Below are 13,916 nucleotides of genomic sequence, written 5' to 3'. Positions count from 1 at the left end.
GGTGTTCTGTGGTACTGTTCCTCAGCTATCCATAGTTCCCTCCCCCACTTCCCGTGTTGAGAGCAAACAGTGCCTGAGGGGCCAGAAACATTGCCCCGGTGGTGCTGGGTACAAGCCTCACCCCTCTTTGTGAGGGCAGCAGACAACCCTTAGCGCCTTTTTCGTGGCGAGTGCAGTGACAAACGCCATAGCATCCAGCAATCATCGGACCTGAATCACAAACGGTACACTGAACCGTTGTCAACACCTCGCGCCTCTCGTGCTCGACTATACGACAATGAACTGCAAAGGCAAGAGACACGGAGAGGCAGCTATTGCCTTAGCGACGAGACAGCGATACGAGATGGAGGCAGAGAATTCTCATACGCTGGCCACGTTGGGCTACTGCTACATTTAACGGGGCATCTAACTACGCCTTTGAACGCCCGAATTTGGCACGGGAAACAAGCACAGACTGGTGGGACGCGCATTGTTTTTGAACCCGGTGTGGACGATTCGCAGTGGCCTGCGAAACTTCCTCCGCATGCGCTAAGAGCACTTTCCTTATTAAACTTTGTGACATGCTTTCCTGCCGCTGAAACGCCGTCATACAAAAACCCTGAGAGAAGCCGCTCACAGGGAGAAGCGAGTGGCAATAGCCCTCGTGAAGCTTGCAACCGTCCAGACACTAACCGGATCAATCGGGAATTGACAATTTGGAGTGGGCAATCTCCTGTTGGGGGCTGCAGTGATTGGCAAGTCAGCCAATGCAATCGTTAGCGCTGCTTACCGAAAGGTGACTCGGGAAACGTGCAGTATATGTAGGATGGCTTTTGCTGCATGGGTTTTCCGAACTGTGGTGGCGGCCAATAGAGGAACCCATATCCCATCTTGGCCCAGAACACCAGGGGTACCATACGTGAACCGCAAGGGGTACTTTTCAATGGCTGCTGCAAGCACTGGTGCGACCGAAAGGGACGTGTCCACCAACATCCACCGTGGGCTGGCCGAAGGGTCCATGACGCTCACGTCTTCAGGAGCACTAGTCGTTTAAACCGCCTGCTAGCAAGGGAATACTCCCCAGACCAGAAAATCACCGTTTGAAGTCAACATGCTATAGTTATCCTGGGGACCCAGCTAACCCCTTGAATGCCATGCGCTCATGAAGCCAATTACACTGGCAGCCCGGACAGTGGGTCAGGAGCTGTTCCAGCATTCTGTACTATTGGCTGAGCAGTGCCGGATGGTGGTAGAATTGTGCATTTGGCCGTTTAAAGGTCGCTGGCGATCATGATACTACTCGCTCAGACTCAGCCAAACCAGAATTCCCGCTTGCTATTGCTCGCTTGCTGGTGCTCCTACAGATCTTTGTGAACTCACGGGGAGCATTTATGGCTGGGTGGGAGGCTGAGCAAATCACCCCTGCCGCATGAGTAGAGTCACCAGAGAACCACGGGTGTAGAAGAGCTAAACACCTCGGAAGGACGCTGGCCGCATACAGAGAGAGCCTTGAAATGATGTTTCCGCACGGGCAGGTACGGTGTACTGTTATGCTTCCCTTGATGAACCCTCCGCACTTGATGACTTATCAGTTGTAAGCAACCCACCTCGCCGCCTCTTCATATACATGGTTGGCGAAGGAATAATATTCTGTATCGTTAAAAATCATTTATTATTCATTAAAAAGTTAATTATCATCTGTTAAAAATCATTGAGCTTTCCTTACTAGATTTCCCTGTATAACGCTACCCCCACACCCCCCTTTCGATGTATTTCTGTATATAACAAAGGAACTATAAAAAAAGGCAAGAATTAGGAACGATGTCCCTGACGTGCTGTGCTTTGGGAAGGAGGGGGAAGGGAAAGGCTAACTAAGCACATTGTGCGTAATTACGAGCTTTCCTTGATGCTCTGCACGGGTGTGTGAGGAGTCAGCGGGTGCAGAAAGCCTTCCACACGCCGTTCTACACGTCTGGGGAGGGAGATACTGGGACGTGGCTTGCAGGGAGCTCTATACCATGGGCGCCTGCGCAGTGGCACCTTCTGCTCCTGGTGCTGCTCTTCCTGAAGCGCCACCATGGCGTTGGAGGATTTGCAGTTGAGAACGCAGCATGATCCAGCCGGTTTCTTCTCTCCTATCGGCTGGTCTCTGCGCTAGCCCTGCAGAATCGTTCACGTGGCATCTTCCTGTAACTTTCCTACACATCCTCCAATCATTACCTGTTCATCCCTCTCATGTTGAGCGTTCTTTCAATCAGTTCTGTGAACATTTCATCTCGCGTGCTTCTTCTTCCCCGCGTATCCGCATGCCCTCGTATGGCATAGGGATGGTCTGAGAAATGTGCAGCTGAGCATGGGGTAAGGCAAACCAGGGTGATAATATAGATGGAACGATACCTTTTACAGAGCAATGAGAGTACTCTTCACGATAGAACACTATCCAACCCTTACCAGAGAGCACATTGATCTTATCCTACCATAAGTCACATTTGTACGTTTAGCTCCTGAAATCGATGGTAGCCTTGGACCATGGACACAAGCAATCGATTTTGTGATCGCATTGTGGACGCGCAAAACCGATTTTATAACATCGGTTTCGTAATATCGGTTTAAACTACTTCGAAATAATCGTGCAGTGTAGACGTAGCCTAAGTCCTACCAACAACATTCCTCTTTCTGTTTTTTTTTCAAAAAAGGGAAGTTAATAGCAAAATTAATTAATGGCAAAAACTTCATCAGCGCACAGTAAAGGTTGCCCTGTGGTAGGTCGTGGTCTTCCAGAACATCAAGTTCAGCAAAACCCAAACTTGTGAAAACTAGGAAATACAGACTTAAACTAAAAGGCCACACTCTTAACATTGCCCTCGTTGAGCAATGCCCCACTACAACCTTAAAACATACTTGCACTCTGTATTTTCACTGTACTGCACAGGAGCTTCCTATGCCCCAGAAAGGAAACCCCATCTGCTAACTTTTACAACCCCTTCAGCTCCTTTTACAAACCTATCACCTTATGCACCAGTGTCATCTAACGCTACACTTTCATTTACTCTTCATTAAACTCACAGACCACACTCGTCTTGCACTTAACTGCTGACAATCCCCATGGCACAGTGTACACAATGCTGAAATATGCATACTGGATTTGTCAAGGCATACGCTCACGTCTTTCCTTTGATCACACGCACATACTCGGGTCAAGGAAAGAGGGGCTCATATACACTCCCAGCGGGGCACAGTCCCACAGATTGCTTCAGACGACAATCACAACTCTTTTCAAGCTGTTCCAACTAATTCCTCTATCTTTCAGTGTAACTACACCTAACACAGTGAATGCAGCTGGATTACATGCAGATAATTCCCAGTGGTTAACTCTGTATTTCCTGGTTTTCACAAGTTTGAATTTTGTTGCACTTAGTAAGATACTGGAAGAGCAACCTTAACTGCATTAAAGAAGTTTTTGCCGTTTAAGAGAGTGAAGTATTGTCCTAATTTATGAAACCAGAAAACAAAGCAGATTATAAACAGAAATGAAACTGTTGCCATTACCCAACTGAATGAAATGTAAAAAGTAAACAAACAGTATAAATAGTGAAAAGTAAATAGAAATAAGTAAAAATTAGACTTGTAAAACTCTTAGGCCTGGCCTACACTATGATTTTTATGTCGAATTTAGCACCATTACCTCAATTTAAGCCTGGACCCGGCCACACGAAGAAACCCTTTTTTTCGACTTAAAGGGCTCTTTAAATCGATTTCTTTACTCCACCTCCAACGATGGGATTAGCACTGAAAGCAGCCTTGACGTGTTGAATTTGGGGTAGTGTGGATGCAATTCGACGGTATTAGCCTCTGGGAGCTATCCCAGAGTGCTCCATTGTGACCGCTCTGGACAGCACTTTCAACTCAGATGCAATGGCCAGGTAGACAGGAAAAGGCCTGTGAACTTTTGAGTTTCATTTCCTGTTGGGCCAGTGTGGGGGGCTGATCAGTACAGGTGACCATGCAGAGCTCATCAGCATGATGTGCACATTCCTGGGGCACATTGCCTGGCCCATACTTTGTGAGAAGTCTATGTCCATGTCTGTGTCCTCGTCACCGTGCTGCCATCGCCTCCTCGCCTGGTTTTGCTTTTGCAGCTTTTGGTTCTGCGCTGCAAAAAGGCGTGAAACAATTGTCCGTCATTACTCTGACGGAGGGAGGGGTGAATGATGACATGGCTTACAGGGAATTAAAATCAGCAAAAGGGGTGGCTTTGCATCAAGGAAAAACGCAAACAACTATCACACAGAATGACCTCCTCAAGGATTGAACGCAAAACCCTGGGTTTAGCAGGCTGTTGATTTCACAAAACAAATTGGGTCAATTTCTTGTTTTGATCCACTCCATCTATCTTTTACATCTTAGGCTGGCAGCAGAGGGTGCAGTACGACTGCCAGCCATCGTCATCTCCTGGGTGCTTGGCAGAAGATGCTGCATTACAGTTGCTACCCATCATCATCTCCTGGCTGCTTGCCAAAAGACGGTGCAGTACGACTGCTAGCCATCGTCATCTCCTGGGTCCTTAGCAGAAAATGCGAATGACCTGGCTGAGTCACTCCCATGTCTGCCCAGGTGCCCCTGACCGACCTCACCGAGATTGGCTAAAAGAACACCCAGGAGTATGACGACGATGGCTACCAGTTGTAATGCACCGTCTGCTGCCAAAAGCAATGAGCTGCTGCTGTGTAGCAATGGAGTCTCACATCTGCCAGCACTCAGGAGACATACAGTGACGGTGAGCTGAGCGGGCTCCATACTTGCCGTGGTATGGCGTCTGTTCAGGTAATGCAGAAAAAAAGGCGCGAAACCATTGTCTGCCGTTGGTTTCATGGAGGGAGGGAGACGGCGGCCTGACGACATGAACCCTGAACCACCCGTGACACTGTTTTTTGCCCCATCAGGCATTGGGATCTCAACCCAGAATTCCAATGGGCAGCGGAGACAGCGGGAACTGTGGGATAGCTACCCACAGTCCAGCGCTCTGGAAGTCAACACTAGCTTGGTACTGTGGACTCAGTCCGCCGACTTAATGCACTTAGAGCATTTTGTGTGGGGACACGCACAATCGACTGTATAAAAACGATTTCTAAAAAAACGACTTCTATAAATTCGACCTAATTTCGTAGTGTAGACATACCTTTACTGTTTGAATAGCCTGATGGATTTGGTAACAGAAAGAAAGGAACTTGTTTCAAATATGATCTTTAAGCTGTTCCTTTAAAATGCAACTTTTTTCTTAGTATTTCATGAAACATTTTTGTTTTCAATTATAAATTTCCATAAAGAAAAATATGCAGACTTTTAGGAACTATGACTTGTAAATTAACTATATTGTAATGGTAGACATTTGCAAGAGGAAAATACAACACAAGCAAATGTCAATGAAAATCTAATGCTGACTTCTTTATTTTTTTCAGCTGCAGTGCATAAGATTGCCAAAAAAGTAGATATGGATGTATTTAGCAAAAGGATGGAGATCATGCTTCAGTAAGTTGTCTTGTCATATTAATAATAACTGAAAATGGTCAGTTAGAAATATTATTTGTTTGCCTTACAAATATGGTGATTTTAGCACAATATATATGGCCACCAAATATATGGCTTATAAAGAAACACAGTTCTCTCCTACATTTTGCCCATTTCGTTGTTTGCATGTACTGTAATTCAAAAAGGCTGCAGAGATTTATATCTTATTCATTTCTGTGAATCTCAATAATTAAGTAAACCAAAGGATAAAAGGTAATAAATCCTGCAATATCCTGACAGACTGTTTCAGGATATTTTTTTCTGATCATTTAAATTTTTTGAAACAAGGGCCTGATATTTATTTGTTTTAGAGATGCTGAGGATCTGTACTTCCCACTGACTTCAGTGAGAGCTGTAGGTACTCAGAACCCCTGAAAATCAAACCATCACTGTCACAGTTTCAGGGTAACTGCACCTATATTCCCCCTTCAATGGTTCATTTCAGGACTGCCCAGACAGGTCTCAGGTCTCCCGCTGTTGCCTGTCTCTGGGCAGTGGGACACTTGTCCTACTCCCTTCTGACTGGATTTTTAAGGCTCCATAGTGCCCTGTTTCACATTGATGTCCTCAGCAAGACAGTCTGCCTAAAGGCCAGTTCCTGGGCTTTCTGAGGGCTATGAACAGTGTATTGGCAGCAGTTACAAATTAACACACGGCTCTTTCTGAGTTAGCATGTTTATTCTTAAGCTAAAAACGTTAGAGGAAACCTATCAAAACAATAGAAGTTCCTATACACATGCTAAAAACTTACCAGAAGTCACCCATCAGTCTTTCCAACCCTTTCGCAAGGGTTGGGGCCTCTTTGGACAGAAGATCCTGTCTGTTTGCTGGATCTGCAGGAAGACCTTGGTCAGTTTAAATGCAGCCTTTTTCTGTGAAAAGCTCTTTCTTCGCCTGTTGGTCTCTGGGAAACCTATTGTGAACCAGTATATGCAAGACTCCGCAGGGGATGGGACCGTTTGGGGGCTATTTACAACTTGAGTAATTCACCTTAACCCTCCCCCACCACTGGTTTTGGTTCCTGAAGGAGCTGTGATGACCCTCCCACTGGAGTTGCATACAATACTTGGCCCACAGTGATGCAATATGGTCCCCAAAGATATTGCATGGAATTGCAATATCCATCACAATCACTTTTTACTAACATACTGTATTTTGAAATCCTGTAATATCTATATTTTAGGTACACTTGCCTTGACATTTGTTCCCCTGTTCCATAGAAGCTTGGGGGGTGTGGGGAGAAGCTGCACTTGCTGAAGTCAGTGGGACTTTTGGCCCTTACTTACTAACAGGTTTTTTTCAGTAAAATCCTTAAAGTTGTTGAAATATCCACTTTAATAATTGAGGTCAGTATTTGTCATCTGTAATTTTAAAGTTAAGTAACCCAGTCAGTCACTGAAACCAGATACTATGCTAACAGAATCTGCCTGGAATCCAAAGATAATTAAAAGAAAAACGAGTTTGCTATTTAGCTATGTTTTTACAATTATAGGCCTTTATTTTAGGGACATGTTTGGAGAGGACTGTGTTACTGCAAAAGATGGCTCTATTCTAAGTGTCACAGTGGATGGAAAGACTGCAAATATTTCATTGGACACACGGGTATGTATAGTTAAATTCACTGATGTTATTTGAACTGTGCTATAGGAGCAAATAGGCAAAAAAAGACAAAATATTTGTCTCATGGAGCTCTAAAGTCTGATGTGTAATGGTAATGTTCCCATGAGTATTGTGTACCACTTGCTATGGGACATATTTTGATATGCAGCATCACAACAGATTAGTCCTATTCAGAAATCTTACAGGGAAAAAACTAACCTCTGATTCTTCTGCTTTTGAGAAAGAAACTTTCAATATTTTTTTCTTTGTAGCAACCGTACTTGCTATAAGTAAAATTGAAATTAAATAAAAATGTATAAAAACAGAGTAGGGATGGTAGAGATAGAATAACTGATCCAACTTACTGATTTAGAACTTTTAGACTCTTAAAATATAGTCTCCAGTCTGAATAAAGGCAAACAATCATCCAGTAGAAAATGTGCCAAGCAAATCAGATTTGTCCATCTTGATCCTTGAGTAACTAAATCCAAAGTCTGCGATGCCTACAGAGAGAGTGAAATATCTTGTCTATTTATCAGTTAGATTAAGGAGTAAAGCTGAAATATATTGAAACTTGGTTTTAGGAAGATGATGTACACCTGATGTTTAGAACAATGTGGTGGTGAAATAAATGGTTAATATCCTCCAGTATTTTAATTTAGTGGTCCCCCAACGTGGATTAGGATCCCATTGTACTAGATGCTGTACAAACACAGAACAAAAAGATGGTTCCTGCCCCAGATTGTTTAGACCATGTGGAAGAGGGAAGAGACAAAAGTACCAGAAGCCTAGAGAGAAACTTTTACTGCTTAATCAAAATATATTTGAGTATTGTATTTTATATAATTTATGCTAGTGTACACACCAGTGACTTCAGTGGCATTGTATCAGGCCAGGTGTACTCTAGAAACTTTTGCCAATATAGTAATGTTGGTGAGAGATGTGATTCCCCCGCTTCTCCCTCCCCCCCTTAACATTTCTATATTGGCAAAAGCCCTAGTGTCGACACCGTTATGTTGGCATAAAAGTCCTTTTGACATTATATCTTATTTCATGCATTGAACCAGTATAAGCTATGCCAGCCAAAGCACTCTTTTGCCAGTATAAGTTACAGCTACACTAGGAGGATTTGCCAGTATAGTTATATACTCTGCGTAGTCTCTCCTTTCTTCTTGAACTAAAAGTGCCTGAGTAATTCACCTTAATCAACACTAAGGCACTAAGAAGCCATAAAGAAATGGATAATTGCAAAAGTTTCTATTTTAAAAAGCAGGGATTTAAAAAAACAAAACACTAAACGTTAAGTAGGGTTGGGTTCAGATTTGTGCACAATGGATCATAGCATTTGGTTTTTGCATCTTGGCTTAGTGGAGCACAGGAATGTTGCTCAGGAGATGGGTTTTGGCTTAAGGTTATACTTTGCTGCAGAAGAGGGATCATCCAAGCATCATTTTCATCTGCTTTTAAGGTGGAGCTTTTGTTTGATCTCCTGGCAGAGGTGCCTGTCCAGAAAGGAGACAAGCTAAGAGTAGAAGGGAGTAAATACCGTCTTTCAGACTAAAAGAGCCACACGACCCACCAAAAATATGAATCCTTGTTTGGTGCCATTTGTTTGTTAGTTACGAGTCAATGGGCTTCTCTACGTGGATGAACTGGCAAGTTTCAAGTATACATAGATGTTTTCCTCTCAGTAAAAAAATGAATTGCTTTAATGAGTAAAAGAGGCAGTGGATTTTATTTTGAAATAAACTTTATTTTCTGAATACCCAGGTGACCATGAGTGGGTTAACATTGAATTATTTACAGCAGAGCTATTGATTGGCACTCTATATTGGTTCTAAGCTTCTACCTAAAATAACTTAGTACAGTGCAGATGAGGTCACAGATTACCTTTGGGGTGCCACTTGATGGACTCAGGCTTGATTTTGAACCAAATCTAGTTCACAAAGCTAGACTTACTATTCAGTAATTCCAAAATTAATGACTAATCAAGCACAAACTTTTATCTAGTTTTGTTGTTTCTCAGCAAGACTGATATAAATCTTTTGCTGAACTATCTTATGTTTAGCCAAGCTGCTTAAAAGACTGCAATCCAGCTGAAATCTCTTGATAATTTTCCATACAATTTGCTTCGCCACTGTAGGAAATTTTTTATTGCTGCTTAGACTGTTATCTACTATTCCTTCTCCTAATTGGCTTTACTTACAATTTTTTTTAAAAAAGGTAAATTTACAGGGCTGTTTGATTCTGACTCCTTGATTACACACATCTCTTCTTTCAGATTGCTGAATGTGAGCCAGGAAATGAAGATGATGAATCCCTTCGAGAAATGGTGGAGTTGGCTGCACAGAGACTCTATGATGCCCTCAGCCCAGTCCATTGACCTGACTGACCAGTATATATATAGGAAACACGAGAACAATCTTTTTAATACTTGATTCATTTTCACCATTTTCATAAAAAAAATAAATAAAACTTGCCTTTAACAAGCCATATGTACTTATTTCCTGACCACAAAACTGCTTAGTTATCATTACAAATAACAGATGGGCAATCTGTTATAGCAACTCCATTTTGTGTAATGTACATAATGAGTGAATATATGTACATATGAACCCATTAATGGGACATATGCACATAGGGTAAGAAATTTCTCCTCTTAATATGATGTAATAGACAACCTAAAATGATGATAAAAAATAAATGGGAGGAATCTTATATTTTCAAGGTGTGCCGACTTGTTGTTGGAGGAGTTGAGTTTTCTGCTCCGCTATATTAAGATTTTATACATAGTTGTCTTTTTATTTTTTCTTGCTGTTTTTTATGGTAATAGTATAGTGACTGATAAACACACCTCTTGCAGTCATCTGTACTAAATTATCACTTATCCTTAAAATGAGAAAGTAAGGTGAAGATCTGAATAGTAAATGTTTTCTCAGCTAATATGAGAAATCACAATAGATTCCACACAAACCAAGGATAACTAAGGGCTTGATTTTCAGAAGTGTTGAGCATCCACAGCCCCTGTCGATTTCAGCTGGAGCTGTGTGGTTAACTGGAACTTCTACAAGTCAGGCCTTTAGGCCCCAATTCAGTAAAGCACTTAAGTACAGTATATACTTGAGTCTGATAGATGTGTGGGTTAAGTCCATGCTTAAGTGCTTAGCAGAATTAGAGCCTAGAAGACTACATGGTGGAAACAATGAAACTGACTATAAGGAAGAGGCTGTCAAATATACAAACTAACTATGAGAGAGATCATTTTAGCCTATCACTATCCATTACAGTAGTCTCAGGCCCAGTTCGCTGCATGTGGGCACACCAGTGTGCCGGCACGGAGCCCCATTCAAGTCGGTATAACTGTAGATGTAGAGTTCTACCTCTGCACAGTGAGTTGTGGGACTGGAGGCCTAAAGTGGGGGAACAAAATTCCTATAGAAATGTGATTTTTAAGTCTGTATTTTTAAATGACACTGAAAAATGTTCAGGGTAAGTGTGGGGTTCCTAACAGAAGAATGTAAAGGTATCTTTGCATCATTGAGAAGAAACTTGCCTTTTCAGTAGTAATATCAACGAAGAACATTTATGCGTTAGTGTCTCTCTCAAAATGCTTGATTGTCACCAACTAATTATATAAGGATAAACACTATTCATAAAGAAATACTGATAAATGCAGTCAGCTTTTTTTTTAAAAAAGAAAACCTGTGAAATGTTCTTGTTTTTAAAATGATACTGTCAAAGGTTTCAGATGCAACATCTGTTTTGTGTTAAAATGTTTATAATCTTGTGGGAAATATCCTCTAATCTATTTTTACACTCTTTTTCACTATCTATAATTTTTCTGTAGTGCCCAATACTGTAGTATTAAAGTCATGGAGAATTTTTTTAATATAGCCTCTGTGACAGTGGTAATATTGTTTGGCTACTGCAAAGTGAGCAAAAAGTTAATTATTCCCAAGAGCTATGTTGACTGCATGAATAACGCTTCTATCTTAAGCAGCAAATACAAAAGTTTGAGTCATGCCGGTTTGTTTCATAAAAACTTCAAGAGGAAATCACAGTTTATTGAGTGGAAAAGAGGAGAATCATCTCTGAGTAGAATGTGGTTTTCATGAACAAAAGAAATTAAAAATTGTCTAAAGTATCTGAAATTGTCCTTTTGTATTTAATCATTTGTTTAAGTAGTTCAGTACATATTGGTTTTCAAACTGGTTCATGGAATGCTTCGTGGTGCTTAGCACAGCTGCTTCTGCCGCATTGGAAAAACATGTCTCAATCTTCAAGTAGTAACATTTCCTGCAAATTGTGGTCATTTCTAAGACTCCCTTAGGATTTCCAGAGAAGAGATACTTTTCCTCTCCCATAGCAAAGGACTTTTAATAAAAATAAACAGCTGAGATCCAAAATGGTCTGGGGATATAACTAAGCAACTTCCTACCAAGTCATTGCATTAAACAGGTTATTTTTAGTGGTAGGCACGGAAAGATTAAGGGATACTTTGCCTGAGTTTGAGTCACTCTTTGAATCTGGCAAATTCAGGGGTCTTTCTATAATACAAGAGATCAAAGTAGATGTCACAACGGTTCCTGCAGGCCTTGGAATCTGAATATCAAGAACCTTGCCTGTATAGGTGAATATATGTTGTTTCAACTGTGCATCCCTACATTTGTGAGCCCTTAACAAAAAGGATTTGCACAAGCGCTCATCAGGGATGTGGCTCTCCCCCAGCAGGAAAAGGTATCTGCTGTGGCTATCAGATCGCAGCTTGTGCAGGGCTTAAACCCTTAGATTTAGTCTGCTATGGGGGCTGGTGCCTCACTCCTTTTTTTTTTTTTCCGAAACAGCCAAATTACAGAATTAATCAAAGACAGAAGGGCAAAGGCAAAGAAGTATATCTTAAACTATTTGTAAAAGATGAGTTTGCAGCCAAGAGACAGATAGCTGGTTTGACATGTACCAGATTCATTCTTGCTGTCATGGGCACTAATAAGAAGTAACTGAAGGAGGGTTATGGCTGAGCCCCCCATTATGCCTTTGCACAGAAGCATAAGGAGGCACAGGGTGGCTGCATGGCCTCAATGTACACTGCTATTCAAAATAATGTATCAATGTGTGTATTTTTCCTATCAGAATTGGGCTGCATGCCCAAAGTACTGTTCAATATTTTCACTAATGACTTGGATAATGGGGTGGAGAATATACTTATAAAAGTGGCAGAGGACACCAAACTGGGAAGGGGTGAAAGCACGTTCCAGGACAGGATTAGAATTAAAAAGTCTTTTGACAAACTAGAGAACTGCTCTGAATTCAACAAGATGACATTCAGAAAGACAACTGCAAAGTACTGCATTCAGGAAGAAAAAAAATCAAATGCTCACTGAAAAATGGGGACTAACTGACTAGGCACCAGTACTGTTGAAAAGGATGTGGGGGTTATAGTGGATCACAAACTGAACATGTCAACAATGTGATGAAGTTGCAGAAAAGGCCAATACCATGTGTGGTGAGTTCATTAACAGGATTGTTGTATGTAAGACTCTGCAGGTAACTGTCCTGCACTACTTAGCACTGGTGAGGTGTCAAGTGGATCACTGTGTCTTCAAGTATGTTAAATGCTGTTATAAAGAGGGTAGTGATCAATTGTTCTCCACACTTACTGAAGGTAGGACAAGAAATAATGGGCTCAATGTACAGGAACACAGATTTAGATTGGCTATTAGGGTAGTTAAGCTCTGCAATGGGTTTCCAAGGGAGGTTGTGGCATATCCCTTATTGGAGGATTTTTAGACAAACACCTCTCAGGGACATCTGGTCACCCTTGTCGAGGTTTACACGGTACGGTGTCAGTGGAGGGGACTAGACCAGATGACCTGGGCCAAAAGAAACCTGATGAGGTTCAACAAGGACAAGTGCAGAGTCCTGCACTTAGGATGGAAGAATCCCATTGACTGTTAGACTAGGGATTGAATGGCTAGGCAGTTCTGCAGAAAAGGACCTAGGGGTTACGGTGGACGAGACGCTGGATATGAGTCAACAGTGTGCCCTTGTTGCCAAGAAGGCTAATGGCATTTTGGGCTGTATAAGTAGGGGCACTGCCAGCAGATCGAGGGATGTGATCATTCCCCTCTATTCGACATTGGTGAGGCCTCATCTGGACTGGTGTGTCAAGTTTTGGGCCCCACACTACAAGAAGGATTTGGAAAAATTGGAATGGGTTACCTAGGGAGGTGGTGGAATCTCCTTCCTTAGAGGTTTTTAAGGTCAGGCTTGACAAAGCCCTGCCTGGGATGCTTTAGTTGGAATTGGTCCTGCTTTGAGCAGGGGGTTGGACTAGATGACCTCTTGCCGTCCCTTCCAACCCTGATAGTCTATGCCTCCATGACTTTGCAAGGTCCCTTCAAATCCTACAGCTCAGTAATTCCATGTTATGCAAACTGTTCCCTGAGGGGTTTATAATCTAAAACCCCAACCCTGCCACAGATAGACACAGCGTTACTAACTGGGCAGCCACAGGCAGTGAAAAGGGCTCATGAGCGTTGGTTCCCCTGTGGCTGCAAACATCCAGGGGGAAGCAGGCGCCATGGCCCGCTTTCGGCATTCTCTGGCTTGGTGCAATCAAAGTGCCTGGGGTTTTGCCAGCTGGACCGGAGCGGAGCAGGAACCCCAGGCAATGGGCACTGCACCCAGCCCTGGGCGGGGCAGGCAGGGGCGCTGCCGGGATGCCTGGGCTGGGCTCATCTTAGGCGCACGGAGCCGGGGGGCTGCAGCCT

General features: G+C 42.6%; 2 protein-coding genes across 3 annotated transcripts in view; one reads left to right on the top strand and one right to left on the bottom strand.

Moving 5' to 3' along the window:
* CPSF3 (cleavage and polyadenylation specific factor 3) overlaps window positions 1–9,637 on the top strand; it is a 62,570-nt gene extending 52,933 nt beyond the window's left edge. Inside the window, exons 16-18 of one of the 2 annotated variants that reach the window (XM_075063684.1) lie at window positions 5,439–5,508; window positions 7,053–7,149; window positions 9,428–9,637. In XM_075063684.1, the coding sequence (XP_074919785.1) occupies window positions 5,439–5,508; window positions 7,053–7,149; window positions 9,428–9,529 (269 nt within the window). In that variant the 3' untranslated portion in view covers window positions 9,530–9,637. Of the gene's footprint in view, window positions 1–5,438; window positions 5,509–7,052; window positions 7,150–9,369 lie in introns of both variants that reach the window. The other variant, XM_075063685.1, reaches the window with a different exon arrangement.
* Window positions 1–13,916, bottom strand: part of ADAM17 (ADAM metallopeptidase domain 17) — a 443,735-nt gene that overhangs the window by 337,041 nt on the left and 92,778 nt on the right. The window lies entirely within an intron of this gene.

This window comes from Chelonoidis abingdonii, chromosome 3 (assembly GCF_003597395.2).
Source record: "Chelonoidis abingdonii isolate Lonesome George chromosome 3, CheloAbing_2.0, whole genome shotgun sequence".
NCBI classification, from domain to species: Eukaryota; Metazoa; Chordata; order Testudines; family Testudinidae; genus Chelonoidis; species Chelonoidis abingdonii.
This window is presented reverse-complemented; position numbering and strand designations above follow the sequence as displayed.